The 26,581-nt window shown below is 48.6% G+C and overlaps 1 protein-coding gene and 1 long non-coding RNA gene across 2 annotated transcripts; one reads left to right on the top strand and one right to left on the bottom strand.

Moving 5' to 3' along the window:
- Window positions 1-2,855: 2,855 nt before the first annotated feature.
- LOC127475471 (uncharacterized) lies at window positions 2,856-25,064 on the bottom strand. The gene is made up of 4 exons (XR_007906226.1): window positions 24,312-25,064; window positions 23,374-23,523; window positions 5,694-7,195; window positions 2,856-4,567 (listed from the first exon to the last, which is right to left on the bottom strand). It is a non-coding gene; the product is annotated as an uncharacterized LOC127475471 (long non-coding RNA).
- WFIKKN2 (WAP, follistatin/kazal, immunoglobulin, kunitz and netrin domain containing 2) lies at window positions 8,896-13,436 on the top strand. Its single transcript, XM_051797305.1, has one exon. The coding sequence runs from the start codon at window positions 9,284-9,286 to the stop codon at window positions 10,724-10,726; it is 1,443 nt and encodes a 480-aa protein (XP_051653265.1). The 5' UTR covers window positions 8,896-9,283; the 3' UTR covers window positions 10,727-13,436.
- Window positions 25,065-26,581: the final 1,517 nt, after the last annotated feature.

Raw genomic sequence — 26,581 nt, 5'->3', positions numbered from 1 at the left:
TCGTTGCCTGATGAAAAGCCCAGTTGCTGGGAGCTTCTCTGCATCTCCTGGAGAGGCTCCCAGCCACAATGAGGGTTCCAAACTTCAGCAGAATCAGTGGCTTGGTGAAGTCTCACAACGAAGCACAAAACCGAGCAAATCTGAAGCAGTTTAACCCCACCTCACAAACTCTCCTCCACTGAAAGGTTCATAACCTTTCTGAAAAGATTAGTCCTGAGTGATGGTGAGATGGTTACTTCATGTTGAAGTCACAGGGAATTAAGGCTTGCAGTACAAACCAGGACAAACTCGGGGTTTTCAAGGAAAAAAGAACTGGAGGGAGTTAAATTAAATTAGCACAGCAGGTTAAAACCTTACTATTTATATAAGTTGAATCACATCACAAACAAAAGCAAGGTGACTTTTCTATATTGAACCTGCTTTCTGAGAAGGAAATGGTGCCCATGGGGTTGGAATCAGGGTCTCAGGACTCCAACCTTTCGTGGCTGTTGTTGTGTGATACTCATCAAGTGATTTCCTCTCAGCTTTAAATTCCTAAAAGTAAATACGGGAGGTTAAATTAGGGTCATTTGCAGACTGAAGTGAACCTGTGCAATGTGTTCAATAATATTCATTAGCCTCCTACTTGGGGAACTAAATTAACTCACGTTCCTGGAGAAACACCACCAGCTCTGGTGAAAGATGTGCTGAGCACTCAGCCTGAGCACATGTCAGGCCTGCCCCTCACTTTTATTCTGAGCTTTTATTCAAATTGTGCTGGAACCAAGCAGAAAAACTGAAGACCATAAAGAGCAACAACAAATGTACCAGTTCAGCCCTGAGGTTTTCATGCTATGGCTCATACAGCCACAGCAGTGCTGCAAGCCTTGGGAACATCTCCAGTGTCACACCACGGGTTTAGTGCCAGTTTCCTGAAGTGCCATTATTCAAGCTCACCACAAAACTAATCACTAGTTCCCAAAACCTGCAACAAAGCAAGGTGCTCAAGCCTCTCTGCAGCAGCCATGTGTGCATGGTGTCTGTGTTTCCCACGACAGTAGCTGGTCCAGCCTGTTCACTATGGAAGCAGGTGGCTGAGAGGGCCTAACACGGACAGTGCTGGCCCTGCGCTGGTGCCACCGTGACTGGGATTTCTGTTTATTGGCATTCATGGTTGCATTACAGATCTCAGATTTCCCTAACTCAAAGCTTAAATGATGGAGCAGGTCTCACTCAGCATTGAGGGTGACAGAGAACAAGGCTGGAAGGGACTTTGGGAGGTGACTTAGACCCTCCTGCTCTATGCCAGGGTGAACCCATTGCCAACATTTCACCTTTCCAATCCTGGCAATCCAAAGATGATGGCGCCATGGCCTCTCCAAATTATCTATGGGATACTTAAGGCTTTGCCTCTGACAGAGAGACAGAAAGATGGGCTGGTGAAAGACAAGCTTCTGAGCTCAGCTTTTCCCCATATCTCACTGATAACGGGCTGATTATCTTCCTTTGTACCCTCGGTGCCTCTTGCTGTGCTGTTTCAGACAGAATAAACCGAACAATAATGAACCATCATCAAACTGGCAATTGCTTCCTGCCCAGCTTACGTTAGCAGAGAAAGAGAAAGCAAATGATGATTAGTCGTATGTCTGCACTCAAAGATAAAACCCCCGAGCAGAAGCCATCTGCCGAGGCATAAAATAATAATTCTGGCGCTAGCCCTGTCTGAGTGCAGGGCCATCAGCTCTCCCCGAAACACAACGCAACACAGGCCTAATGCTGAGTTCTAGCAGGTGGCCCATAACCCTGTAATAAACTCCCTGACATTATTGATTTCCCCCCCCAAACTGAGCCCTTTTGTCTAACTACATTAACTTCTGCTTACTGAGCAGCTGCACGTGAGGCAGCACATAAACAGCAGCTCGTTTGGGTGAGCAATCACCGTGCTGAATGTGCCCCCCGAGCCTGTCCCTGCACGCTGAGATCTGCTCTGATGGGTTATTTCAGAAGTCAAAACCAGCACTTGTTAGCTCTGGGCACTTCCAGAGAGATTTCTATCTTTACTTGGGGAAAATTGAAATATGCCTCCTCTTCTAACTGTGCATTTGAAGACCCCTGAAATAGGACCCAGGCGTGCTGTTCCCATTGCAAACCTTCAGCCAGATCTGCCCTGCCCATGTGTGTGCTCCAAAAGCATGTGGCCAGCACAGCAGCCTTTGCCTGTGCTTTGATGTTTGGAGGTGCATCTCATGCTGCCAAAAATCCTTCTCTCTTGGCCAGCCATCCAGCCAGTGTGAGCTGTGTGCTTTTCTGAGGTCTGTGGAAAGGCACCCGAGCTGGGATTCCTGGCCATCCCCTGAGCAGGTCCTGCAGAGGTTTGTGGAAAGGAGCATCGCTCAGAGGGGAAGGTTTGATCCTTTGCAGTCCAAACCAAGCTGAAGCTGAGTTCCCAAGGCACTATCTGTATTTTTCTGTGGGTTTGGAAGAAATGTTCCTGCTTAAGACAAGCTGTACTCTGAAAGGGATTTGGCAGTGACATTCCCTCTCAGCTTTAAGAGCAATAAGCTTTACATACAGCCTGGAACATCGTTACTGTCTAAATGAGACAGGGGTTTTTTAAAGTACTTTTCTGTTCAGGCATCACATTTTCACCTGTGCGTGGACAAGAAGCCACCTATGGAGGGTGAATGATGATGGTGGGGCCAAAGAAGAGCGTGTCCTTGGGGCTCCTGGGGTCTCTACAGGCAGGGCAGGTTTTGGTGCCCTGTTTGGAAGAAGGGGCTGATTGCTGCTGTGGGCAGTGCAGGGAGTTGGTACCAAGCCCTGCTGTCCTGTGGGAGGAGGAGGAGGAGGGTGGCCTCAAGGAGCAGAATCTGTGCTTTAAGCTAAGCTCAAAGGCAGAAGATGTCCAGCATCCAACCTTCACCGCTGCGGTGGGTGCTGGGGGCACCCCTTACAGTGCAGCACAGGCAAGTGCCCACTCCAGCCCAGAGCCCTCGTGTAGGGTCTGGATGCCACAGGCAGCAAACTGCCACCGGCAGCGATGAGTCAGAGCCTGCCTGGAGAGGGGGAGGCTCGTGTTTGTGTTGGCAAAACCAGCTGCGAGTGGCGGCGGGCCCGGGGAGCACGAGAGGCTGAGGCTGGAAGGGCCCCTGTGCCGAGGCAGAGATCAATGGGAAAGGGAGGTTTAACATCGCAGGGCGACGGTTCCTGCCAAGAGCCTTCCACAATAAAACCAGCAAATCAATCCACCATCCGCTGAGTAACTCCAGATGAGGATTGCTCGTAAATATGATCAACAGTTTGCTGCTCCTTTAACAGTGGCTTAGGAAAAAAAACAAACAACCGAATACAATTATAGTTTTCTGTACACCAGAGAATCCTGTTTCCCTCCTCAATTAAAAGGGGTCACACCAAACACTGGGTCAATTCTTGGCACAGCAGAGGAGGGCAGGGACAACCCATAGAAGCTTGGCAGGAGTAAGAAAAAAGGCAAAGAAATTACAATTTACAAAAAAACTCAGCAACAGTTAGGATCCTGGGCATCCTAGGAGGGCTTTTCAGGACTGGTGTGTAGTGGTGGATGGACATCTGTGGAGCACAGGCTGGTCAGAGATTGTATGTCCCCACTGCTGGGAGCAGACTCAGGATGTTGTCTCTGTGCCATCAGAGCTCAGGTTTGTCCATCCGAGGTCCAGAGAAGCTCATCCCAGCTCCTCATCCAGCAGACTCAGTTCAATATCTTGATCAGAAAGGGAGATTTTGGGGTAGTAGTGGGGATCCTTCTAAGGCTGGATCTCATTTGGGAAGATCTTTATCACATCAGTATCTGCCATGGTTGAGAGAAGATAAGCCATAAATTTGGGTTTCATAATAGATTTGCTCATAGAAATGGAGAATGAGGGTTACTTTATTGCTTATATTAAAGAAAAAATGCACAGTGCTTTATAAACAAGGAGGAACAGAGAAACTGTGCCCAGGGACCTTGACAGAGACCCTGATTGACAGCTGGCATTAGCTGGTGGTGTTCTGGAGTCCCCAGTCAAATCCACTGAGGTCAGCGGAGTTCAACTAAGTTAAACCAGGCAAGAAAACAACCTAATGAAACTGAGGAGACAGTGAGTGCATGAGGCAGAGCTTGGCTGTCCATGCTGGGACAACCAGAGTCCTTGCTGTCCCTGAGCCAGCCCAGGGTAGCCTGTGGTGTCCCTCCTGGATGTGCTCCTCAGGTTGGGTAACAGCACGTCTGGGATGTCCTGGCAGGGACAGGGCAGCTGTCAAGGGTTGCTTGGAGTCCTCACTGCCTCCTCTGCCCTCAGGAGCTGCCTGCCTGCATTCACAGGGAGATTTATGGCAGTGTTTTCCTCTCTCCTGGCTGTGTTCAAGTGGCCAAGGGAGTGATCCAGGAACATGATACCTAGGAGCCCAAAAGCAGAAAGCTGCAGTGGGACTTGCCTGTCCCTGGAGAATATCCCTCTGGATGGAGGAGGACATAGCTCTGTCTGTCTCATGCAAACCAGTGTCTGATTCTTCAGAGCCCCACTCTGCTCCCCCACAGCTGAAATGTGCCTCTGGGCAAGGGATCCTTGGTCTGGCAAAGGAAAAAAATAAAATAGTGTTATTTTTTTCCTCCTTGGAATGGTGGATCCACACTGATGGGTCTCTCATTCAACATGGCCAAGGAGGTGGCTTTCTGGCACCAGGAGAGGAGATGGAGGCTGCAAGACCCACCTCTGGCCCAGCAGGTGAGGGGGTAAAACAGGCCCACAAGGCTCAAGATGGCAGGAGAAAATCACATCCATGGCAATGCCATGGATCAAGGGAAAATTCCCTGCACCTACAGCGGCTTTTGAGGTCATGACAGCAGCTTCCCCAGCACCCAGGATACCTGCACTCCCCAAGACCCACATACAGCTTGTTTCAAAGCTTATCTGTAGTGAGTTTCACAATATAAAGTGTCTTTGTTTAGCCAACAGAACCACTAATACATGTGATTTTGTTGTTAATAGAGCTGTAAGAATTTTAAGTACCTCTTGGGAATGTGTCATTTTTGGTTGGCTTTTTTAGGCATCACAGGGTGCTGCGTTTGTCTTTGTAAACAAGTACTGAATAAAACATTTAGCACACAGCCGCACTTTGTACAAGTGTCATGCAGGTTTCTAAAGTTTCAGGGAGAATAAATCAACTGCAAACTGCTGCCTGGCAGTTGACTTTGCTCCTTATAAATAGCTAATTTGGACAACTTCGCCCTGCACGTCCCATGAAATTCAAATACCGTGCATATCGTTAATGCAGGCACACAAATCAGAACTGCAACAGCCCCTTTTATAAGCCCGGGGTTGTCACAGGAATGCCACAGCCAAGGGCAGGTCAGCTCCAGGTTGCCCTCCCTTTCTTCCAGGGGCGATCCTGGGAAACATCAGCAGGCCACTGTGCTCTGCTGCCTGGCCCCGAGGGAGAAGCAGGAGCCCCATGGTGGCCCAGTTCACCAGGCTGGTTGTACCGGTTGGCAGCATCATCACTTGGCAGAATTAGGTCCAAACTCAGCCCTGGTTTAACACACCCAAGGGAGAAAAGTAAGGGCTGACTGTGCCTTGCTCTGTCGCCTTTGCAGTGCCCAGCGCTGGGCACAGGGTGGATTCACACCCTTCCCTCCTCCCCAGGCACAGCACTGCTGCTCCAGCCCTGCAGAACCCCCACGTGGGATGCAAACTTACCTGATCCTCCCAGGAGGCCCTTAGCAACACACAGGGCCCACCCAGGCTGGCCCAGAACTCAGCCCAGAGGCTCTAATCCTGAAAGGTGCTGAGCCACTCGGACTTCTGCCACTCATCTCTGGATTTTGGCACATGTTCAGCACGAGCAGGATCAGCCCCTTGCTGTAATAATCAGGGAATGAGGAACTCAGCTTGACTGAGTTTCCCTCCCACCCCCCAATGCAAAAATGCTGTACATTCCTTTATGCAGGTTTCCATAGTGTTGAACTTCTACTATTTTTTTGTTGTTGCTGTTAAAGGGGTCAGCAATGCACTGTACAATGGGATCTGGCTGTCAGGAAATGTAGAGGAATTCAGGGACACTTTTAACATCTTCCTGGTGGGGCTGGAGGGCAGCTTTAAACCTGGCATCCTGGAAATCTCCCCACCAAAGAAGAAAAAAGCCCAGAGGAGCCCCGGGAGAAGTTATGAAGACATTCTGCTTTGTCAATCCTACGTTTAAATAAGTTATTTCTTCTCCTACTTCCTCTGCTAAAATATGATATTTTGGCTTTAATTGCTTCAATCCTATTACTTGTTCCTTTTAGCAAGTGATTGTGCAGCCCCTTGCCGTGGGGAAATCCCCTGACCGCGGGTCCGTGTTATTTAGACAAGTCCCCTTTCAGAACTAAATGCCATTCTTAGCATAGGGAAGTACTTTAGGTCTAAAGGGGTTAAGAAGGCCTCCCTGCATTCAGAAACATGCAGGGGTCCCACCATGCCAGTTCCAGCCTTTTGAACTCTTTCCAGCTTTTTTTTCTTGCAACAAATCTGTCTGACTGCCACCAGGACATAGGAAGCGTGTGCCTGTCAAAGAAATCAAGTTTACTTTTTCTGACTTGTTAACAGAGGCAGGGTATAAATAGAGCTAACTCTGCTCAGACTAGTAGCGTTTCTCTTAAAATAAGGGGATAACTTCCTAGGACCTTTAATCCAATGAGGTCCAGACCAAACTGCACTATCGACAGAGGCAGCAGAGGAGCTCACTGAAGCTTTTACTGAGGTCAGGTGCATCTGGGTTCCTCAAAAATTTAAGGCTTGCCAAAAAAAAGCAACCCCAAGCAAGCAAGAACTACTTCCAGCTCGGACACTGCCACTGCCCTGGAGAAGTCCTGAGATGTTGTTGGTGCTGTTCACTCGGTGGATGTGGATCTTGCTGGGGAAGAGCAGTGTCCTCTTGCTTCTGGAGGTCTCTCTGAAAGGGAGAGCTCTGCCCCCAGTCCGGTATTCCCACGCTGGGATATGCCCCAATGACATGAACCCCAACCTGTGGGTCGACGCGCAGAGCACTTGCAAGAGAGAGTGCGACGCTGACCTGGTGAGTGATGCACATCTTTGTGTCTCTGCGTCACGGGCGGCGAGGGGGCTTGTCTGGGGGCTTGTTTCTGTCTGTCCCACGAGAAGGGCACTGGCACCATGCAGGACTCGGTGCAGACAGTGCATGTATTTAACTGACCCGTGACCTATATAAAATAGAAAAGGTTTGATGAGTTGTTGTTAAGCAGGGAGGTGTGTGGCAGTTGTCACTTACGCTGATGTGGGCACAGGGCTCGCTCTGTTTGATCCTTTTCCTTGCTTTCATGTCAAAAGAACTGTCTGAATTTGATACTCCAGCACTCAGCATGCACTGGGGCCAGTCTGTAGTATTTCAGCAGTGTCACCGTGTTCTTTGTTGTTGGTGGCCATCATCGATGTTTTATATTCCTGGGAGAAATCCTGTATGAAATTGTTTGATTTAACATGCAAATCATCAGCCTTTGCTGCACTTGAAGCACAAAGGGTGCTTGGGGTGCAGAACAGGGCATGGCTAAAATGACCAGGCAGATGTTCTGTGGGATGCTCCCAGCTCAAAATGTGTTTAGCTTACAACCCCAAAATTCATTTTTCAACCTGTCAGCACTGCCAGCTCAAGCTGGCATCTGAAAATACCTGCTTGTCCTGCCTCTTACATCATGTCCCACGACAAAGCTCCTGCAGCCCAAACCTGGCTGACAGGAACACGTACTGTGATGAAAAAAAGTGTTTGGGTTTGTGCTCTGTAGCCAGGTTGTTTCTGCAATGCTAAAAAGGGTAAAAAACCAGAGAAAAATGCTGGTCATGAGTAAACAAAGACATTTGCTCAGATGGATCCCATGTGTTAGGAATGAAGGTGCTCTTTTTACTTTTGCCATTCTCAAATAAGCCTCCTCTGTTCCAACTACCAGGTGCAGCAATGAATGCTAAAACACTTGCAAAACCCCAGCAGCAGACGACAATGTTTTAATAATTTACTGGTCAAAAACTGAAAGCCAGAAGCCAGTGGCTACAAATACTCACTTTGTGGCAGCACAGATTCCTGGCACCTTGGATGGAGTGAGTGGTCTGCAGGCAGCCAAGGGCTCTGCCAAGCCACACTCCTTAACCCCAGCTGAAAACCTCACCCATCCTGGTTTCTAGCTTTGCTTCTGAAACCTAGTAATGTGCAGCTGGAAATGGGGAAAGAGTTCTGGTATTAGGTCATCTTTTTCCCAATAAGGAAAGGATACTGGACTCAGGGGAAGCTCTTTAGTTTGGTAGCCTAAAAATCATGTTGTCCTCAGTTACAGAGACAGCTGATGGATTTCAGGGGGCTTGTAGAGGTTTAACACACAGTGGAAGTGTGACCTGTTGGGCACATGGTAACAGTGTTCATGGTCCCTTAAAGTAATCCATAACAGCCCAGCAGCCGTGATCACACGTATCAAATACCTTTTCTGCACAGAAGATGAAAATTCTGCTAAAATTAACCACAATTTAGAGCTGACTGTAGCCGAGGCGGGGTGTAATAAATCACTAGAAGAGCGATGCTGCATTTGAAAATAGGACTAAAATAGGACAGAGAAGCCATAATGATCTGTTTGGGGTTTGTTTTTCTAAATACCATAGAAAAATTATTTTTGGAGTAAGAATTACCTTACTTTTGAGATATTCTATTATTTCCTCTACAATGTGAACAATTACAAATCCTTGGCAGTTTCACCTCCAAGAGCAGGCTGTTAGTCTCAGGGAATTCAAATAATACTTTACATACTTCTGTGGAAAATAAGAAGGATTACTGCCTACAGCCATATGATAAGACTTTCCATAGGCTCTTGTTTCTCAGGCCTTGTCCTCAGGCATTTGGGAGAGCACAGAAGGGGGGTGGTTGGTTTGGTAGTCAAGCAGTCCATGTGACTCTGGGGTAAAGACTTAGGATGAGGTTTGTGTTTAAGAAACAGAATTACATTTTCCTTCCAGAGAGTCTTCTCTTGAAGCACTTCAGAACCCCCAGTATGTTTAGACACCTCTTGGGAGATGCTGAGGAGATGTTTCTACTCATTGCCCGTGGGGACACTGAGTTTTCAGACCAGAGATATCTGTGGCAGACGAGGTCCCCTGAGTTTCTGGGCTGTCTGCTTGCTGGGTCTCTAAAAAGGCCTTTACTTTGTCCCCAGTAACGATTGGGTTATTTTTCTCCCCCCCAGGAGTGCGAGACCTTCGAGAAGTGCTGCCCCAATGTCTGTGGGACGAAGAGTTGTGTGGCTGCTCGGTACATGGACGTCAAGGGGAAAAAAGGGCCGGTGGGAATGCCCAAGGAGGCAACCTGTGACCGTTTCATGTGCATCCAGCAAGGCTCAGAGTGCGACATCTGGGATGGGCAGCCCGTCTGCAAGTGCAAGGACAGGTGTGAGAAGGAGCCGAGCTTCACCTGCGCCTCCGACGGGCTCACCTACTACAACAAGTGCTACATGGATGCAGAAGCTTGCATCAAAGGCATTACACTGAACGTGGTCACCTGCAGGTACCATCTCACCTGGCCAAACACCAGCCCTATCCCACCAGAAACAACAGCTCGCCCAACTACTGCCTACTCCGAGACAACGGTTGTCGACATCCTGCCACCCGCGCTCGTGAACAACCCTGTCCATCAGTCTGTCTACGTGGGAGAGACCGTCAGCTTCCTCTGTGACGTTACAGGGAGACCCAAGCCAGAGATCACGTGGGAGAAGCAGGTCGATGGGAAAGACAAAGTCATCATGAGGCCAAATCACGTCAGAGGGAACGTCGTGGTCACCAACATCGCCCAGCTGGTCATTTACAACACGCAGCTGCAGGACGCGGGAATCTACACCTGCACCGCCCAGAACAGCGGTGGCCTCCTCAGGGCTGACTTCCCTTTGTCAGTCATCAAAGGAGAACCTGCATCCAAAGAGGCTTCCCAAAACAAAACGCATTTCCCAACCGATGAGTGCCTGAAGCAACCGGACAGTGAAGACTGCGGGGAAGAGCAGACCAGGTGGTACTATGATGCAAAGAAAAACAACTGCTTTACTTTCATCTATGGGAACTGCAACAGCAACCTCAACCACTTTGAGACCTATGAGAGCTGCATGTTAACGTGCATGAACGGCCCCATCAACATCTGCAACCTGCCAGCCCTCCAAGGCCACTGCAAGGCCTACGAGCCCAGGTGGGCCTACAACAGCTTGACAAAGCAGTGCCAGTCCTTCATCTACGGCGGGTGTGGAGGCAACGAGAACAACTTCGAGAGCCGGGAGGCCTGCGAGGAGATGTGCCCCTTCCCGAAGAACACGCACTGCAAAGCCTGCAAACCCCGCCAGAAGCTGGTGACGAGCTTCTGCAAAAGCGACTTCGTCATCCTGGGCCGCATCACGGAGCTCACCGAAGACCAAGACTCGGGGCACGCCCTGGTGACGGTGGAGGAGATTCTCAAGGATGAAAAAATGGGATTAAAATTCCTGGGGAAGGAACCCCTGGAAATCACGCTCTTGAACATGGACTGGAGCTGCCCGTGTCCCAACATGACCACAGTGGATGGCCAGCTCATCATCATGGGGGATGTCCACAACGGCATGGCTGTGCTGCAGCCAGACAGCTTTGTGGGGACCTCCAGCATCCGGCGCGTGCGCAAGCTCCGCGAAGTCATCCACAAGAAAACCTGCGAGCTTTTGAAAGAGTTCCTGGGATTGCATTAACCCCCCTCACACGTGTGTTACGTAGGGCTAACAAGAGCTAGGCTAGTGCACAAACTAAAGCGCTGTTTGAAGGTACACCGTAGGAATTATGCAGAACCCCTATTTTAATCCACTAATGATGCTTAGCAACAACGTAGTTTGGTCTTTGGCAAGCACGTAAACCAGCAGCAAAAGGCTATTAATCTTGCATTGAAATCAATTCGTCCATATAGGAGTGCCATTTAAATAGGTGACTCACTGCAGTAATTAGGCAATTTTTATGTAGCTTCCATCATAAATGACGGAATTCATAGCGTTTGTTTGGCTAGTTGGTACACAGCTAAATAATATATAATGTCAATTTAATCTGTCTCATTTTCAGTCTGGAAATGTGATGGTATGTCGTTGTAAGTAAGTCACATGCTTGGCTCCTTATAGCAGCACTAATATTTCAAGAGAAAAGCCTGTAAATTATTGTCTGTATTTACAATTGTGAACATTTAACCAACCTATGCATTATGTTTGCTTCTTTTAATTGAAATTTTCCCTTTTCTTTTTAAAAACCTCATTTTTAAATGGCAACTACTACCTATCTTGCAATCCTTTCTGGAGGAAAAACTCCCTTGATCCTATGCCCAGGACAACAGGTCCCTGTAGAAGCTCAAGGCACAGTCTCACCCTGAAATGACTTTTCTGTCACCAGAACAAGGTCAGCAAACACCCTCATTCCCTATTTTAGTTTCAATCAATTTACTGTCTTATCACAAAAAGTCCCAGGCAGAAGGACAGCAGAGTGCTGTCTTGCTTTTGAAAATGCTTTCCACTTGAGCATACGCAGCAGTTTATTGCTTATTTTCAGTAGAAATCCTGCTTTTATAGATGAGAGAGCAAAGCAAGAGGAGTCAGAACAAGATTCAGCCTAGGAAAGTGCAATACACAGCCTGCAAACTGCATTAGGCAGACACAAAGCTGCTGAATCCGAACTGCACAGACACAGGCAGACAGAGCGGACACTCTTTAAGGGCTTTTATCAGTGTTAGCCTTTTAGAGCCTTTTTAGAGGATTTCAAAACCTCAGAAAACACTTTCTACCAGACCACTGTATATATATGTGTTGGATAAATTCCCTGGGAGAGCCAGCATGGGCTGGGGGGGGGAGCGTGTGCATACACATAGGATTGATCATTTTAACCTCTGTGTGCCCAAAAAAATGTAACATTTGCCTGTGCAAAAATCCTTAAATAAAGAAAAGGCTGATCCTGGAAACATCCTGCCTCACTAAGGACTGTGATTGCAGGGAAGAGGGGCGAGCGTGGCGAGCCTTGTCCTCGCTCCTCGTTTCGCAGGCTCAGCCAAGTGACTACGGTGGAGCTCAGAGCTTGCTGCCCTGCACAAAGGGCCAGTTCAGGGCTGGAGCAGCGTCAAGACACGTCTAGGGGAGAGGAAGGAAGGAAAGAAGGTGTAGCCAACGCTGCCCCGTGGTGCCATCTAATGGGATTGCTGAGGGGTGGCCGAGGCTGGTGCCTGGCAATGGGTACATGGCGGCTTTTGCAGGAGTGCGTTGGGGTTGGGTATGGTAAGGGCTGGGGAGGGAGATAAAACAGGCAGATCCTGGGCTTCAGCATGATGTGCAAGGCTCTAGACCCCCCAAAGCCTGTGGGTTGGGTGTTTGGTCGCTGCAGGGAAGAAAATTAACAATGAGGGAAACGGCGTTGAACGTGAGTCCAGCTCTGGTTCCCCTGAAGGCTTTCCATGCCCTGCACCTGTAGCTGAGCCACGGACAGAGACCACAGCAGGACGGAGAACTAGGATCCTCTCCCAGTGGTCTGGGCTTGGGTTATGTCCAAAATGTTTCCACAACAGGAGCATATCTAAATCTCCAGTGCTTTGTGTAATGTCAGAAGAAGCTGAGTGGGAGGGAGTCTGGATCACGTTTGCTGACCAAGAAAATACCTGCTGGGTTTTTTGTTGTACCTTTCCTAAGTGTATGTGAAAAAAAAAACCCCTCCAATTAAAGGTCCTTAATGTTTGTGTATGTTCTCGTGAAGACCATTTTCTGCAGGTGGGAGATGCTGGCCCTGCTGCCCTCCAGAGCAGCCGGCACCTCCTCCGGGTCATCCTGGGCTGTGGCAGGTGCTGCTGCTCCCATGGCTCACCTGTCATTTTCCAAGCAAGCTGTAGGAAGTGGCACATTCCTGGCACACTAACACAGAGGCTTCAGAGGATGAAGGTTTAATAGATACAGGGTTTATATGGCTTTTTTTTTCCCCAAAAAAAGCTAAAGGACTTTGCAACTGTGGGAGTGTTAAAATTACTTGGGAGACATGTAGCTGTTTGTTCCACAAGAGCTGGGATGCAAAGGTAGCTGAGAGCTGAAAGCAGAGCGTTCATTGCTGCTCCAGTCAGCGCAGTGCAGTGCTGAAACCTGGGCTCTAAAGTGCCCTTTTGGCTTTCTCTCCTGGTGAATCCCCCGGGAAGACAGCAGGCACTTAAAATAGCCAGTGTGCAAGTGGTCTGAGGTGCTGAGACCCAGAGTTGAACAAGGCACAACGTGTCTGCCAGCCCCCTCTGGGCATGCAGGCCTAGTGTGTGAGGACTTACCTGCACAGGGTACACTCTGGGGGGACATTCTGGGTCAGCTTTCCAACATGGTGCAGTGAGATGGTCACTGGACAGCCCAGCCCAGCTTCCAGACACAGAACAGCCTGTAGCTCCTGCCCAAACCTACAGACTTGCCCAGCCACACTAGGAAGGCTGAGCCATCCTCTGAGCTCCTCGGGGTGCACAGGGTTGTGCTCCACCACAGCTCCCCAGGGCAGAAGGAGCAGTGCCACAAGCATCCTTCATTTGTTTGCCGGGGAAAAAAACCATCCCATGCCATGCTGGGAGCACCGAACCTGCCCATGGCACGGGACTGACCCTAACCCCACCTTCTCCACCTTCTGACCTTGAAGAATTCAGCTCTCCACTCACAGCTATTTTAGTTCAGCCTCTTATTAAACCCTTAAGAAGCCTAAAATTCAAGTCTGACCAGTCTGGCAGCCCAGGGATGCCGGTGCACAGGACTGGCACTGGAGGATGTTGCTCCAGCCTTCACAGGGATAATGAGCACGTGCATGCAGCTCCTGGTCAGAAAATCCCTTTTGTGTTGCTCACAAGCTGAGCTTCCATCCTGCTCTCTGGGGTCCCTCTCTCAGGCTGTCAGAAAGCTGGAAGGAAGTGCTGGTATTTAAAGTTTGTATAAAATGTATGACAGGAGAGAGAAAGAAAGGGAAAAATCTGCTTGATTCCTTTCCCTGCATGCCAGCAGGCTGGCAAGGAGCACCAGTGCCCTTGCAAGGCTCCAGGGAAGAGCTGGAGGAAGGACACCACCTGCAAAGCCCCGTGGCCATGGCCAGTGGCTGATGTCAAACCTTTCCTCTGCGTGTGGACACCAGAAAAGCAGCATTTCACAGAGACAACCAGCCTGGGAAGCAACACAGAATCACAGAACCTAAGGTTGGAAAACACCTCTAAGATCATTGAGCCCAACAGACAACGTTTTGCATCAAGGCAGCAGACCCCCAGTAGCTGGGTCTGAGACCTGCAGGAGCTCTCAGGGGCGCTGGGACGGATCTGATGGACACTTGGCACAGCGTGCCCACCTCCCAGCCTGGAGCGAAGGTGAAAAGTGCGACACGTGAACCTGCAAATCCCGCGGCTCGGCGGGCACCGCCCAGCACAGGGATCCGAGCAGGAGTGCCGGCTGGTTGTGCAAACAGCCGGGTCAGCCCCGCTCTGTTACCAGGGGACAAACAACGAGGTGCCGGCGTGTGGCTGCAGCAGCACGGGGCCCGCGGGAGCACGTCCAGGTTGCGCACAGGGATGTCAGAGAGCTGACGGGGCAGGGCACCGGGGCACGGGAGCTGCGCGCACGGGGAGCCGGCTGGGTGATTACTCACGGGCACATCCTGCATCACCGCGGAGCCCGGAGCCGCCGAGGTCAAAGGAAAGAGGAAATCGAGCGTGTTCTCATTGCAGGGGCTCGAGATGAGGTCAGGTAGAAGTTTTAATGGGCAACCGGCTCCAGAACGAGGAGCAAACAGAAGTGATGACGCCAGTGCAATATGATTCAGACGGCAGAGGTATTTAAGAGCTTAGTTCCCAGTTGTTTCAAAGGGAATTAGGGACCCCTGCAAGAATTACCCCCTGGCCATGACTCTCAGTTCCTGAGAGAAGTGGTTGTGATGAAGGTCATGCATGGCTTCAGCCAACACTTAATGATTTCCTGCAAAAAAGCAGGAGTAATCCAGCTGGCACCAAATGAGCACCACAAGACCCACTTCCTCCACCTGAAGCACCTTGTGCCCTGGTTTGCTGTAATTCGTTCGTGTGCACGTGCGGGGAAATTCTCCCCGTGGATAATTACTAGAAAAAGATCATGGCCAGGCTTGTACCTCCCCCAAGGCTGGATGGAGCCAGGTTTCCAAAGGCATGGCCGTGAAAATGTCACCTGAGCAAGAACTTCCAGCTTAGAGCCTGTTTTCATACCAAATATTGAGTGTTTTGCCCTCTGCCTGTGCTGGTTACTGATTGACTACAAGTGACCTCCACCCGCTGTATTGATTTACAGCAGCTCTCAAAGGGCAAAAAATGAGCCCCATGCTCAGGATCTGAGAACCTCTCTCAATGGAGGTTGCACAACTGAATGAATGTTCTGCCAGCTCTTTAAATCTTGGGAGGAAAAAAAAAAAGTCAGCTTGAGCTCCTGATCTCCAACGCAAACACAGTGGGATATGAAGATAAGGCTGCAGCACTAGAGGACATTATCTATTAGCCAAAAAAGCAGCACAGTTTGTTTAATTCCCAGCTATTTATGGCTGGGCAAACGATATGACATTCGAGAGTTTGGAAAGCAAATGGAAAGTCTTCCAAAGGCTGGTAGGTGGGTCAGGTTCCAGTCAGGAAACTCTCCAACTCTGGTGTTTTCCTTTTTGCCTATCCCTTTATCCACCTTTCTTCCCAGCCAACTTTTCCCAGTGCCAGCCCAGACAGAAGGTGTTGGGGGTCTTCTCCAAACCTCAGGACCTGCACGTGCCAAGGACCAGCTCTTGTCCCACCTGGCAATTCCTACCCCCTCTCATGTGTCCCAGCGATGGTTAAACATGCAGGAGGGAAGGAGAAGGCTGGAGAAAAAAGATTCATCTAGAGGAGGGAGGGGGAGCATTTTTTCACCTTAAACTGGTACTACAATACAGTAGTTGGACAAGATTAACTGGCATAAAAAGGAACTATCATAAAGGGGTTTGTGCCTTCTCTTCCTTCTCTGCTCTGCTCCTCACACCCTTGAACCAAGAGGGGGGTTGTAACACGTGTAAAGGACATGGCTTCCTCTACTGCTTGGAATAAACAGAAAAACAGTAATAAATCTCCTGGATCAGAAGGTCTTCACCCAAGGGTAAAAGTACTTACATTGCTTAACCATTAACTGCAGCAGATAACCTTTGCTTCAGTCCGAGGCAGGACCAGAGCACGGCAGGTGGCAAACACGGGGCTAATTTTAGAGGAGGGTTCCCAGGGTCTGGGTATGAAAACTCAGAGGGTCTGGTAGAAACTGTAAGAGAGGATAAAACTCACAGCTAAATAGGATGTAAGGAGGAGAGAGTCTGTGGACTTCAACAGAGGGAAGTGATGCTCTGTAACACTTTCTTTGAAGCAATCACAAGGACAGAGATGGCCCAGCTGATGGAGTTGTCTTGGATCAAGGCCTTAGAGCTCTAACTTCCTCACCCAAGGCCTTTAAAGTCATTTAGCTGTCCTGCAGGGAGAGGTGCAGGAGTCTCCTGAGCCAACAACTGGTTTAAACATCGGAAAGAAGGGTGAGACCAAAAGGTCAGTGTTCAGAATGAAGGGAAGTCATCGGCAGCGTCCCAGGGGAACTGTGCAAGGTGGAGATGGTCTGGAAGAGGGATGGGAGAGGTGGGTTATGAAGATTAATGTTGAGATCAAGTTGTTTAGGGCTGCAAAAACACGAACTGACTGTGAGGAGTTGCAGGAGGGCATAGTTAGACCAAACCAAGGATAATAAAAAAGCAGATGAAATGTGATATTTAATAATATACATGAGGGGAAAGTGAGTCCTGGCTGTAAACAAGCCATTCCCATTCTGGGCCTGGATGATCCACATATAGATCTGAGCAGGGTGGCTGGTCCAGCCTGCCCCTGTTGTGCAGGCAGCCCCCTGAGCAGATCATCCACATTTCACCTCTCAAAACAGCACCAGCAACAGTCAACTTGCAACAGTCCCGTTAACAAGCACAAAAACCTATGCACACCTTAAAATCCCAGCAGCACTGACACATGCTCAGGCTGGACTGGTTACTGCCTTGCTAAGACAATGCTACTTGCTATTGGTGATCCTAAGATCACCAGATAAATCTCAGCCATGTCCCAGCCCCATAAAGTCAGATATTTCTAAACCATGGTCCTCACCTCTGGCTTCCCCCACAAGCACACTGGGCTGCAGGAGGGACAACAGGCATGGACACAAACCCAGCTCTGGAGCCCTGAGTCTCTTCAGAGGGTCCCCACAATTCCTGCATCAACGGTGCCTTGGCCAAATCCCCCCATCCCTGAACAGAAAGCAAGGTGCAACCAGGGCGTTATAGAGAGAGCTGTGGGGCAGAGCAGGTCTCACCACCTCAGCAGGACTCACCACGTCATACAACTGTAGAATCATCAAATGGTTTGGGTTGGAAGGGACCTTTAAAGACCATCACTTCAAAGACCACGAGCAGGGACACCTTCCACTACACCAGGTTGCTCCAAGCCCCGTCCAACCTGGCCTTGAATGTTTCCAGGGATGGAACATCGTCCACCTCCCTGGGCAGCCTGTGCCGGTGCCTCACCACCCTCACGGTACCAACAGGCAGGGGCAGGTTCTCCATCCTGCAGTGCCCAACAGAATTTAACCAGAGGAGCCACAGCCAGCTCTGGCACTCAGCAGTGTCACACACACTCACTGCACCCACCGCGGCCCCAGCATGACCCAAGGTCTTCCTCACACGGCCACAGCTTCCTATTTTGGCAATATTTGGAGTACACGGAAGGAAAAAAAAGAGACCCTGTCCCTCAGCACTGACATGACGTCAGACGGCTGGAAATGGGGACAGGAGGCTCCAGCCGCTCCCGGCGCCCGACACGAGGTGGCGTTTGGCATCGCGACATCGGCGGTGGCACCGGCGCGGGGACCCGCACGCAGGCTCTGCATCCGCGTCTGAATGAGCAGCATCCTCCCGCTGCGGCTGGCTTGGCCTCGCCCCAGTTAATTTAACCGTTTCACAGACACTCGGCTGCGTAATTTGTATTATTTATTAATAAAATTATTATTTTTTTCCTAAGTAGGAAGCAACAACACCCCGCCAAGCTGTTTTCACTGATTTTGCCCTTGTCTCGTTAGCAAAACAGGAGGAGAGATTTTAGGTTTATCAGGGGGGAAAAAAAGATCTAGTGGGGAGTGTGATAAGGCAATCAAATCCATTTCCAGAGCTGCAGGGAAAAGCCACAGTGTATAATTTATTTGAGGCTTTCTCCCTCCCTGTTTGCAGATTGCACAGTTTCTAAAGATATTGGTCCAGTTATTCAAAATTATTCATTAAATACTTCAGTGGATAATACTTGACCTGCAGATCATCCAAAAAGTGAATACTGCAGTAATACTGCAATCAAATTCTCTCTTTCTGCTGTAATTTATCGTCGCTAACAGATGTGTATGACTCAGGTAAATAACTCGGGATGAAACTCAAATTGTATATTTGATTATAATATTTGCAACCCCCAATTTTTACTGGGCCAGCCAGCTCCAAAGGTCACCTCATCAGCAGAACTTACACCAAAATCTCCTCACCTGTTGGGTCTCTGATGGTGCTTTTCCCCTGAAACACCGGGAGCAGGGCGGGTGGGCATTTTGTCCTCAGCTGCCCAGCCCATGTCTGTGGCTGGGATTATTTACTCACCTTTCTGCAGTTGTTACTTGCTGTTCTTTGGGTTACAGAAATATCCAAGTGTGGCAACCCAAAGCATTTAGGGATCATGAGTCACGTCTCCTGACAAAATTGGCTTCAAAATCTTGTTATTTCTGTTAAATAAACGAATTCACAGGTGTTTTGGTTGTTCTTTTGGTTTGCCTTCAGATGGCAGAGCCTCGCGGCAATCACAGGTTTACACTTTCCTTTGCCACCACCAGCGTTAAACAAATACTCTTTCTTTCACTGTTCTTTGTGAATGGAAGTTTAAGGTGTCAGCCACAGGACTTCCAAAGCAGGAGCTTTCAGCGATCTCTGAGCCAGGACAAGGCTCCCGGGAGGGTCCAGAGGAGCAGTGTTGCCACCTAGGGACTCCCGAGAGCTCTGAAAGAGTTTTCTCCAAGCTGGGATGCTCTGACGCGTTTCCCTGGGGTTGTGGCTGTTTGCCTGCTCCCTGTAGGTGTCCTGAGAGGGACGAGGGTTTTGGAGATGGTCTTTTTATCTTGGCTTTTTTTTCCCCGCGAAATTGGTAGCCCTTGTTGCTCAGCACTGTGTTCCAGCCAGAAATCCTGCCAGCAGATGCCTCATAAAGGCTGTCACAGCCCCTCCATCACAGGCTCCAGGAATACATTCATCCCAAAATGCACCTCTACACCTGTTACTTATCGATCCAATTTTTCATGTTTAGCTGCAGAAGTTTTTCAGCAGACAAAAATTGAAGGAGGATTTGCTGCTCCTGCCCTGGCAGGAAGATTTACACATGAGCAAATGATTTGTAACAAACACCTTGTAAGATAGATGGAGCTGCTCCTCTTGTTCACAAATTATTCACAGACCACGGGCTTGAAGAGGAAGAAATTTTTTCCTTGCTTTGTAAAGTACACACAGATGCATTTCTGTATTATTATTTATGACAACTTTCACAGTAAAAAACACTCCTGAGAGCATGTCTGCAGAATTATTGCAGCTCATGGGTTGTTTAGTTGGCAGTCTGGACAGAGGACAGGTTTGGCCGGGTTTCTTTTTTTTTCCTTTCTCCTTTTTTTTAAGTGATTGCCTTGACCAGCAAGATTTTTGTCATGGGTTTGAGCCTGTGGGCATTACAAGGTCATAAAATTGAAGTTCCTGGCCTCCACTTCTCTCACCAGCCTGCTCAAGGGAGCGTATCACCAAAGCAGCCCCTGGGTTTTGCTGGGTGAGCACAGCTCTTTAAATCAGACTCCGGGGCAAAGATTGAGTTCTGCAAGTGCTCCCCAGCAGAATGGGAAAAGTGCTGCTGCTAGAACTGTTTCTGGAAGGATGGGGCATTTCTGGAGCCTCAGGTGCTACCACAGGGGGAAGCTGTGAAAGATGGACAGGTAACCAGAAACAGGGACCAGGGACACCAGGGATCAGAAAGGCTTTTCTAGGCAGAGCCTTGGGGTTTGCTCCCATTTACATATTCCCATATAAAGGGCTGGATGAAACCTTCTTTTCCCCGCTTCCAGAGCCAGAATTAAAATGCACCACCACGTCCTTGGCAGTGCTGTGAGGAGGGGCAGATCCTCAATCCAGCTGTGCTACACTGACACACACACAAAAAATAATAGTTTTACCTAGAAGATCCAAGGCTGCCAGGTGTTAACAAGGTCACTATTCAATCTCTGTCTTCATGGCTCCTGTGTTCCAGATGTGTCTATGTTATGTGTTGATTGGTGCAAATCATGTACATATGTAAAACCCAGTGGCCTGTGAGCTGAGCAAACACACGATTGCTCCACGAATCCATTACTGGTAGGAGCAGATGGGTTCCTTGCTTAAATAAATGCATTTCAAACTCCTCTAGGTCTGCTTTCAAAACCACCAGTTTGTTTATATAACATGGGGCAGCCAGGCTCCTACACCCTGTGCTCACCAAACCCTCCCTGCCCTGGAGTTCAGGTGCTTTCATTTCTGCATAAAGCAAATCAGAACGTGAATACAGTTTTGCAAACATAACTGAAAAAAACCGAAAACATCTCTTTTGATTTGTAAATAGGAGCAAAGCATTGTTTACATTCAGGCACTGTTAATTGGAAGCATCCACCATACGTCACTCTGAGGCAGAGCAAAATAGACACAGAATAAAAATATCTCCAGTGACCTGGTCCTGTAAATGCTGAGTAACTTTATGCTCTGGGAGCAGAAGTGCCTTGAAACAAAACTATTTTATTCATTCCTCCTGGAGCTGGCTGGAGTCAGCAAGGGAGAGAAATAAAAAGCTGTTTTCCCTTATTCTGCTGCTGCGTTCTCAGCTGACCAAAAAAAACCTGAATGGGCTGGGGAAAAGCACGTTTTGTTTGCTTTGTGGGTGCTTGGGTGGGTGTTGCTCGTTCACCTGGGGGAGCCCTTTTCCAACACGGGACAGTTCTCACACAACCTGCAGCTCCCCAGACACCCCGGAGACCTTCTGCTGGAGAGGAGGAGGAGGAGGAAGAGGAGGAGATGCTCACGTGGCTCATCAGCTGCCCGTGCCAAACCGAGCTGGTGTTCCAGCCCCGCTCCCCAGCAGTCACACACGGTCGCTCTCAATGGCCACCTTTGTTGGCAGCCCTGGGCAGGAGCTGCTGACGTGGCACCCGCCGTGTCACCTTGTCCTGTCCCCTGTGCCGGGCCCTCCGCCACACGCAGGGGCTCAGGATACCCCCTCCCTAATCTTTATGCTCGCTTTTATGCCTTAAAAAGAAAACGAAACGAAGAAAAGAGCCCGGCAGAGGAGGGAGGAGGTGGAGGCATTTCCCCCTCCATTGGTCCTTCCTGTTTCTTCATTTCCTCATCTCTCCCCTTCCAGCCTCTTCCTCCACCTGTTGAAACGTGGCTACCACAATTAGGGAAAAGCTGCAATTTTAATGTGTGAAGCTGCAACGATTTTAAATAACTGCTTTTAAAACAACAACCTGGAGGAAGACACCGTGTGTCCCCCTCTCCTCCGCCACCAGAGAACCCGGTGGCACTGACTGCCCTGCGCTGGCACTCCTGGGCAGACACACTCCCACCCTGGCAAAAGTCAATGTTTACACTTGTCACATATATTTTTAGTGCATCCTAGACCCAGCCGTGCCTCAGCACAGCCTCGTGGGCCAATTGCCACGGGGAGAGGCACCTCCCAGCAAATGTTCCTTCATTTCTGGAAGGACAGAGGAAAGAACAACCCCCCAAGTGAATCCTGGCAGGAGCTGGCTGCAGGTCCCCATTTCACCAGTCCTTCAGGTTCTTCCAGTTCACGGGGACAAGGTGCACAGCAAAGGCATTTGCTCTGCAAGTGGCCTCCCAGCACCTGACCTCTGTAAGTGCAAACAACATTTAGAGCAGGAAAATGCCTGCACAGACCTCTCACCCTGGGCTGACTGCACTGCAGAGGGATCATCAGGGTATTCCAGTGGGTTTGGGTGGGCTTTTGGGGTCTGTTTCTAAGAGCACCTCAAAGAATTACAAATAATAGCGACCAATATCTAGTTGTGCCCCTGCCTACATTAAGTGCCAGTCACTGCTGCTTAGTCCCACTCGACATCAGATCCCTTGAAAACATCCCATAAAGCAGCTGTCCCCAGTTCAAGCACATTCTGACCAAGCTCAGGACATTGAAGGGATGGAAAGCAAATAAAACTTTCTCTTTTCCTGTGCTGTGGAAGGGATGGTGCATTTCACAGGAGGATAAGGCCAGCCTTCGTGGTGCCAAAGTCCATGGCTCACCTCATCCCTGGCTGGTGCCTCCTCTACTTCTCCTCTGCTCCACAGAACGATTTATCAAGTGGTTTTGAAAGAAAAACCAACAAAAATAAGTAAAGAAAGAAACAACTGGCTAGAGGTTCTACTGCCTGGGCTCCCCTTTGTCTTCCAGCCTGCCTGCATAAATGTCCTTATGGGAAAGGCTGGAGATCAGATACAGCCCTCAAGTTCAGGACCTCTAATGGGCAGTGGAAGATAAGGCTCTGGATGAAGATAACTGCAGCAGTTATATGATTAATCCCAACATCTTCAGACATTTTCCCCTCTGCCTGTAAGAGCTGCGTGATCCTAAACATCCTTAAGGGAAACAACGCCATTCTGGTTTGCAAATAACACAGACATCTTTTTATATACGACAAAAGACCGAAATATCCAAGCTGACAGTGCCTCACAGGAGTGCTCAAACCGGGCACTCTCGCACAGCTCTTTCCAAAAAGCAACTGGGAACCGGACGGGGCGAGAGCTCGGCCACAGCTCCAGCCAGAATGAGCCTTTTGTTCCAGCAAATGCAAATGTCAGGAGAGGGAATGGCCAGTTGCCACCCTGCAGCAATGCCCCCAGCAGCAGGGTCGGGCTGGACGGCCCCAGATCTCTCTGGAAAAGAGGCAAAGTCAAAATCCCAGCTCTAACCACTCTGGCTTTTGGAGAGAGGCATCTCAAAGTCAGTCTCGCAGGCGATCCCCGTCTCCTCTTACACAGCACTCGCTGTCTAATTCCGTCAGGGAGATATTTAAGTACACGGAGTCCATTTGTTCAGGCATCAAAAAGGCAAACTCATTGGACATCTCAGACCAAAATGTATTTTAAAATGCATTATTAGCTGCGCACTACCCCCAGCACACACAGAGATGGAAGTTTCAGTGGTGGCTAAAGGCAGAAGTCTCTACTGCTTGGTTAAGGTTTCCCTCCCCACCTTCACCTTTGTTGTATGTGAGCAGGGTGATCCTCCTTCCCATCCATCCTCCTTTTCTGAGGTTTGATGGGCGTGGTGGGAGAGCTGAGTGAGCAGGACTCTTCTAACAGCAGCAGCAGAGGCCAAGGAAATCAGCCTGGGAAGGGCTTTGGGATGCTGTAGAGAAGGAAAGGGATAGAGTTATGATATTACTACAGCATGACTGCTTACAAAATTTTAGTCCTGTGTTGCCATTGATAATTAACTATAGATCAGCAGAGAAACATTATTCTCTACCATATGTACGTGTATTTTTAGATAAGTATGTTCCACAAATGCTTTGTAAAGGAAGTTTCTTTGCCTAAAGGATCTACTGCTTCCCAAGCCTCCAGTGGTACAGCATAAACCATGTTACTAACAACAATTGTTCCTGCACTTGTTTCTGGAACACAGATCACAAAGCACAGTTTATTTGGGAGTGTCTGTGTACTCTTCTATTTCTGTCCTTCTTATTCAGCCTTGTAGAGTAAAACAGGCAACTGTGAGTCCGGAGCAGGACACAGCCCTGCCCTGGAGAGATTACAGTAACCATCAGATAGTACACTGTAAATTATACATGGTGAGGCACAGACCTCAGACAAGCAGGAGGGGGAGAACAGCTTGGTTTGGGAAGGAAACTGAGAAAAGCGAGTCTTAAGGAAGACCTTGAAGAGAAATCAGGAGGAGGAAACCTAGGAATTTCAAGGACTAAGCAAGGTAAGAGAGGCTGTACAGCAGAACACTGGAAGAAGAACTGATTCATAGAGATGAGATGCAAATGCTGAATTTAACCAGGTCTTCTGGTATCTGATTTTGGGCAGGTAAATGACTTCAAATACTGAATTCTTAAAACCATAGAGACACCAACAAAAAAATGAAAGACAACTTTACTGACCTCCAAAAGCTCGTTACCCCCAAGTGCTTACCATCTAACGAGATGATCATCAGGTCAGCCTTGCTCCCTGGTCTCCAGTGTCACCAGCAGCTTCACTCACTTCCCACCAGTCCCTGCCACACGGCAGAGGTGAGGTGGGGTGGATGGTTTACAGACCGAGCAGCTCCACCACACGATGCCTGTGCTTCCCCCCTCCAAACTGGGCCAGTGGAGCACCTCCCACAGCAGCTCCTCGAGGCTGTGCCTTTATTTGTGGGCTCAGCAGAGCAGGAACAAGCACAGAGGCGTCGGAGAGAGGACGGTGCAAGATGTAAGTGAGGCAAGGGCAGGGAGAGGGGACACCGTTTATTAGGTCAGCTGGAGCACTTGGAAAAGCTACACATGCTTTCAGGCACATTGGGCTGCCTCGGGTCTGAAATAGAAGCAATAACCTTAGAGCTAAATACAGGTTGAGAATAATTGTTCTGAGTTAAACTTCATTATATTAATGAATTAGGCAATTTGAGAGAAAGGGTGATTGGTTCCTGTTGATCAAAGGGAGGATGCTCGCCAGAGGACAGCTGATAATGTCATTTATGGCACAAAGAGAGGGTGAGAGAGACAGGAATAATTATTGCCTAGGGATGTCTGGTGGTAGCAAAAATCATAATGTAACATGCAATCAATATCTGTGTGATTTGCTATCCTGGAGTCAGGAATTTTAGTACTCAGATTGCCTTTTGCAGCACTTTTGGAGACCTTCCTTGCAGGCCAGGAGTGAGAGGATGATTTCTTACCGAGTGTTTCTGCCCCTTATCAGTTTGCACATGTTAATTTAAGGTGTTGCCTGCAGTTGTTGCCTCCAGCCTGTCAAATCTGTCATGCAAAGTGCACGTGCAGGAGGGCACTGGTAGGTCTTGGTCCTTCTATGTCACTTAGAAATCAGATTCCATTAAGCAGCTGTGGTTAATTGCCAGCACTTCTGAGCTCATCACTAACCCTTTGATATTGTTTCCTGTGAAGTGACAGTTCCAGAGGAACTGTGATTTCCTAAGGACCTAAATTTTCACATAAATTTAAGTTTCTTAGTGGACTTGTGGAGAAAAGCTAGAAAATTCTAAAATCTGTTTAACTCTACACCCAGAAGATAAATTAATATTATGGGAGGTGGATTATTATTTGTGATTACCTCATCATTTCTAAAATATTTTTGGAAGACTGAATCACAATTTCTCGAGTGATTTGGTTTGGCAATGCTGAAATGAGTCTAAGGACAGCTCTGTAACAGTCTAAAGGCACAAGTGGAGAACATCCATATTTGTTACTCAAAAATGAAATAGCAATTGTTCTCAACTAAAATATGAGCTATGCCTCAAAGCAGCTAATAAATATGAGATTCAATATGCAACATTCAAATAGCTGCAAAGTAGGTAATTGCCCCAGGTGTTAATATTTTCCACGGTAGTTGGGAATTTTGCACTCTTCCACTAAATTGCAAACAGAGGTGCTGGATGTACCCAGCTAACCCCAAGAGACCCAGACAGACCAAAACCCCTGTGCTTCAAAAATACTTTGCAGTTATCTACAACATCTGGGACTCAGCAGGGAGTTAAAGGCTCAAGTATGGGATTAAAAACATCAAAACTACTCTTGGCCAGGCTGAAGCAATCTGTGGAAGATTCATAGTTCACAGCACGGCCGTGGCAGAGCCCAGCAGCCCTGTCTCTGTGCTGGCACATGGGATGCTCAGTGTTAGGGTCTAACAAAAATCCAAGGGGAATTTGTTTTAGTTTGTAAAATCTGTCTGCAAGTCTAATTTTGACCAGCAGCAACTTCAGTGAGTGGGCTGGTGCAAAATTTTCACATGATTTGTACTGGAGGAATATATACTTCCATATCTATAGAAACACCCACAGACATTCTTTCAGAGAATCACAATAGTCAGTATGTGAGATCTCACTGCTCCAGAGGCCTTCTGCTCTGCTGGTGGATGAATCAGACTCCATGTACCATGGACAATGAGGATCCAGTGCCTCACTTTTCTATGCATGCCTTATTTCAAAATGTAAAGGTCACCTAATCCACGTTAAGTGAACTGTATGATGGAGAAGATGCTCCAAGGCCACAGAGACTGAAGGCAATAAAAGGAGGGAATGGCAGGTCAACCTCTGAGGTTGTTCCTGTGGCACAAAGGAACCAGATGAAGTTCCTTATTGACAGCAAACAGCCAGTGATAGCCAGCTAATGTCTCACACTTGCTAACAGTGGGTTTCAATGGAGACAGAGGAGGAAACAACACAGAGAAGGGAGTCAGCCTTGCCC

This window comes from Manacus candei, unplaced genomic scaffold, assembly GCF_025592945.1.
Source record: "Manacus candei isolate 608988 ecotype Guabito, Panama unplaced genomic scaffold, ASM2559294v1 h1tg000047l, whole genome shotgun sequence".
Lineage (NCBI taxonomy): Eukaryota > Metazoa > Chordata > Aves > Passeriformes > Pipridae > Manacus > Manacus candei.
The sequence above is the reverse complement of the archived record's forward strand: the minus strand, read 5'-3'. Positions and strand labels throughout refer to the sequence as shown.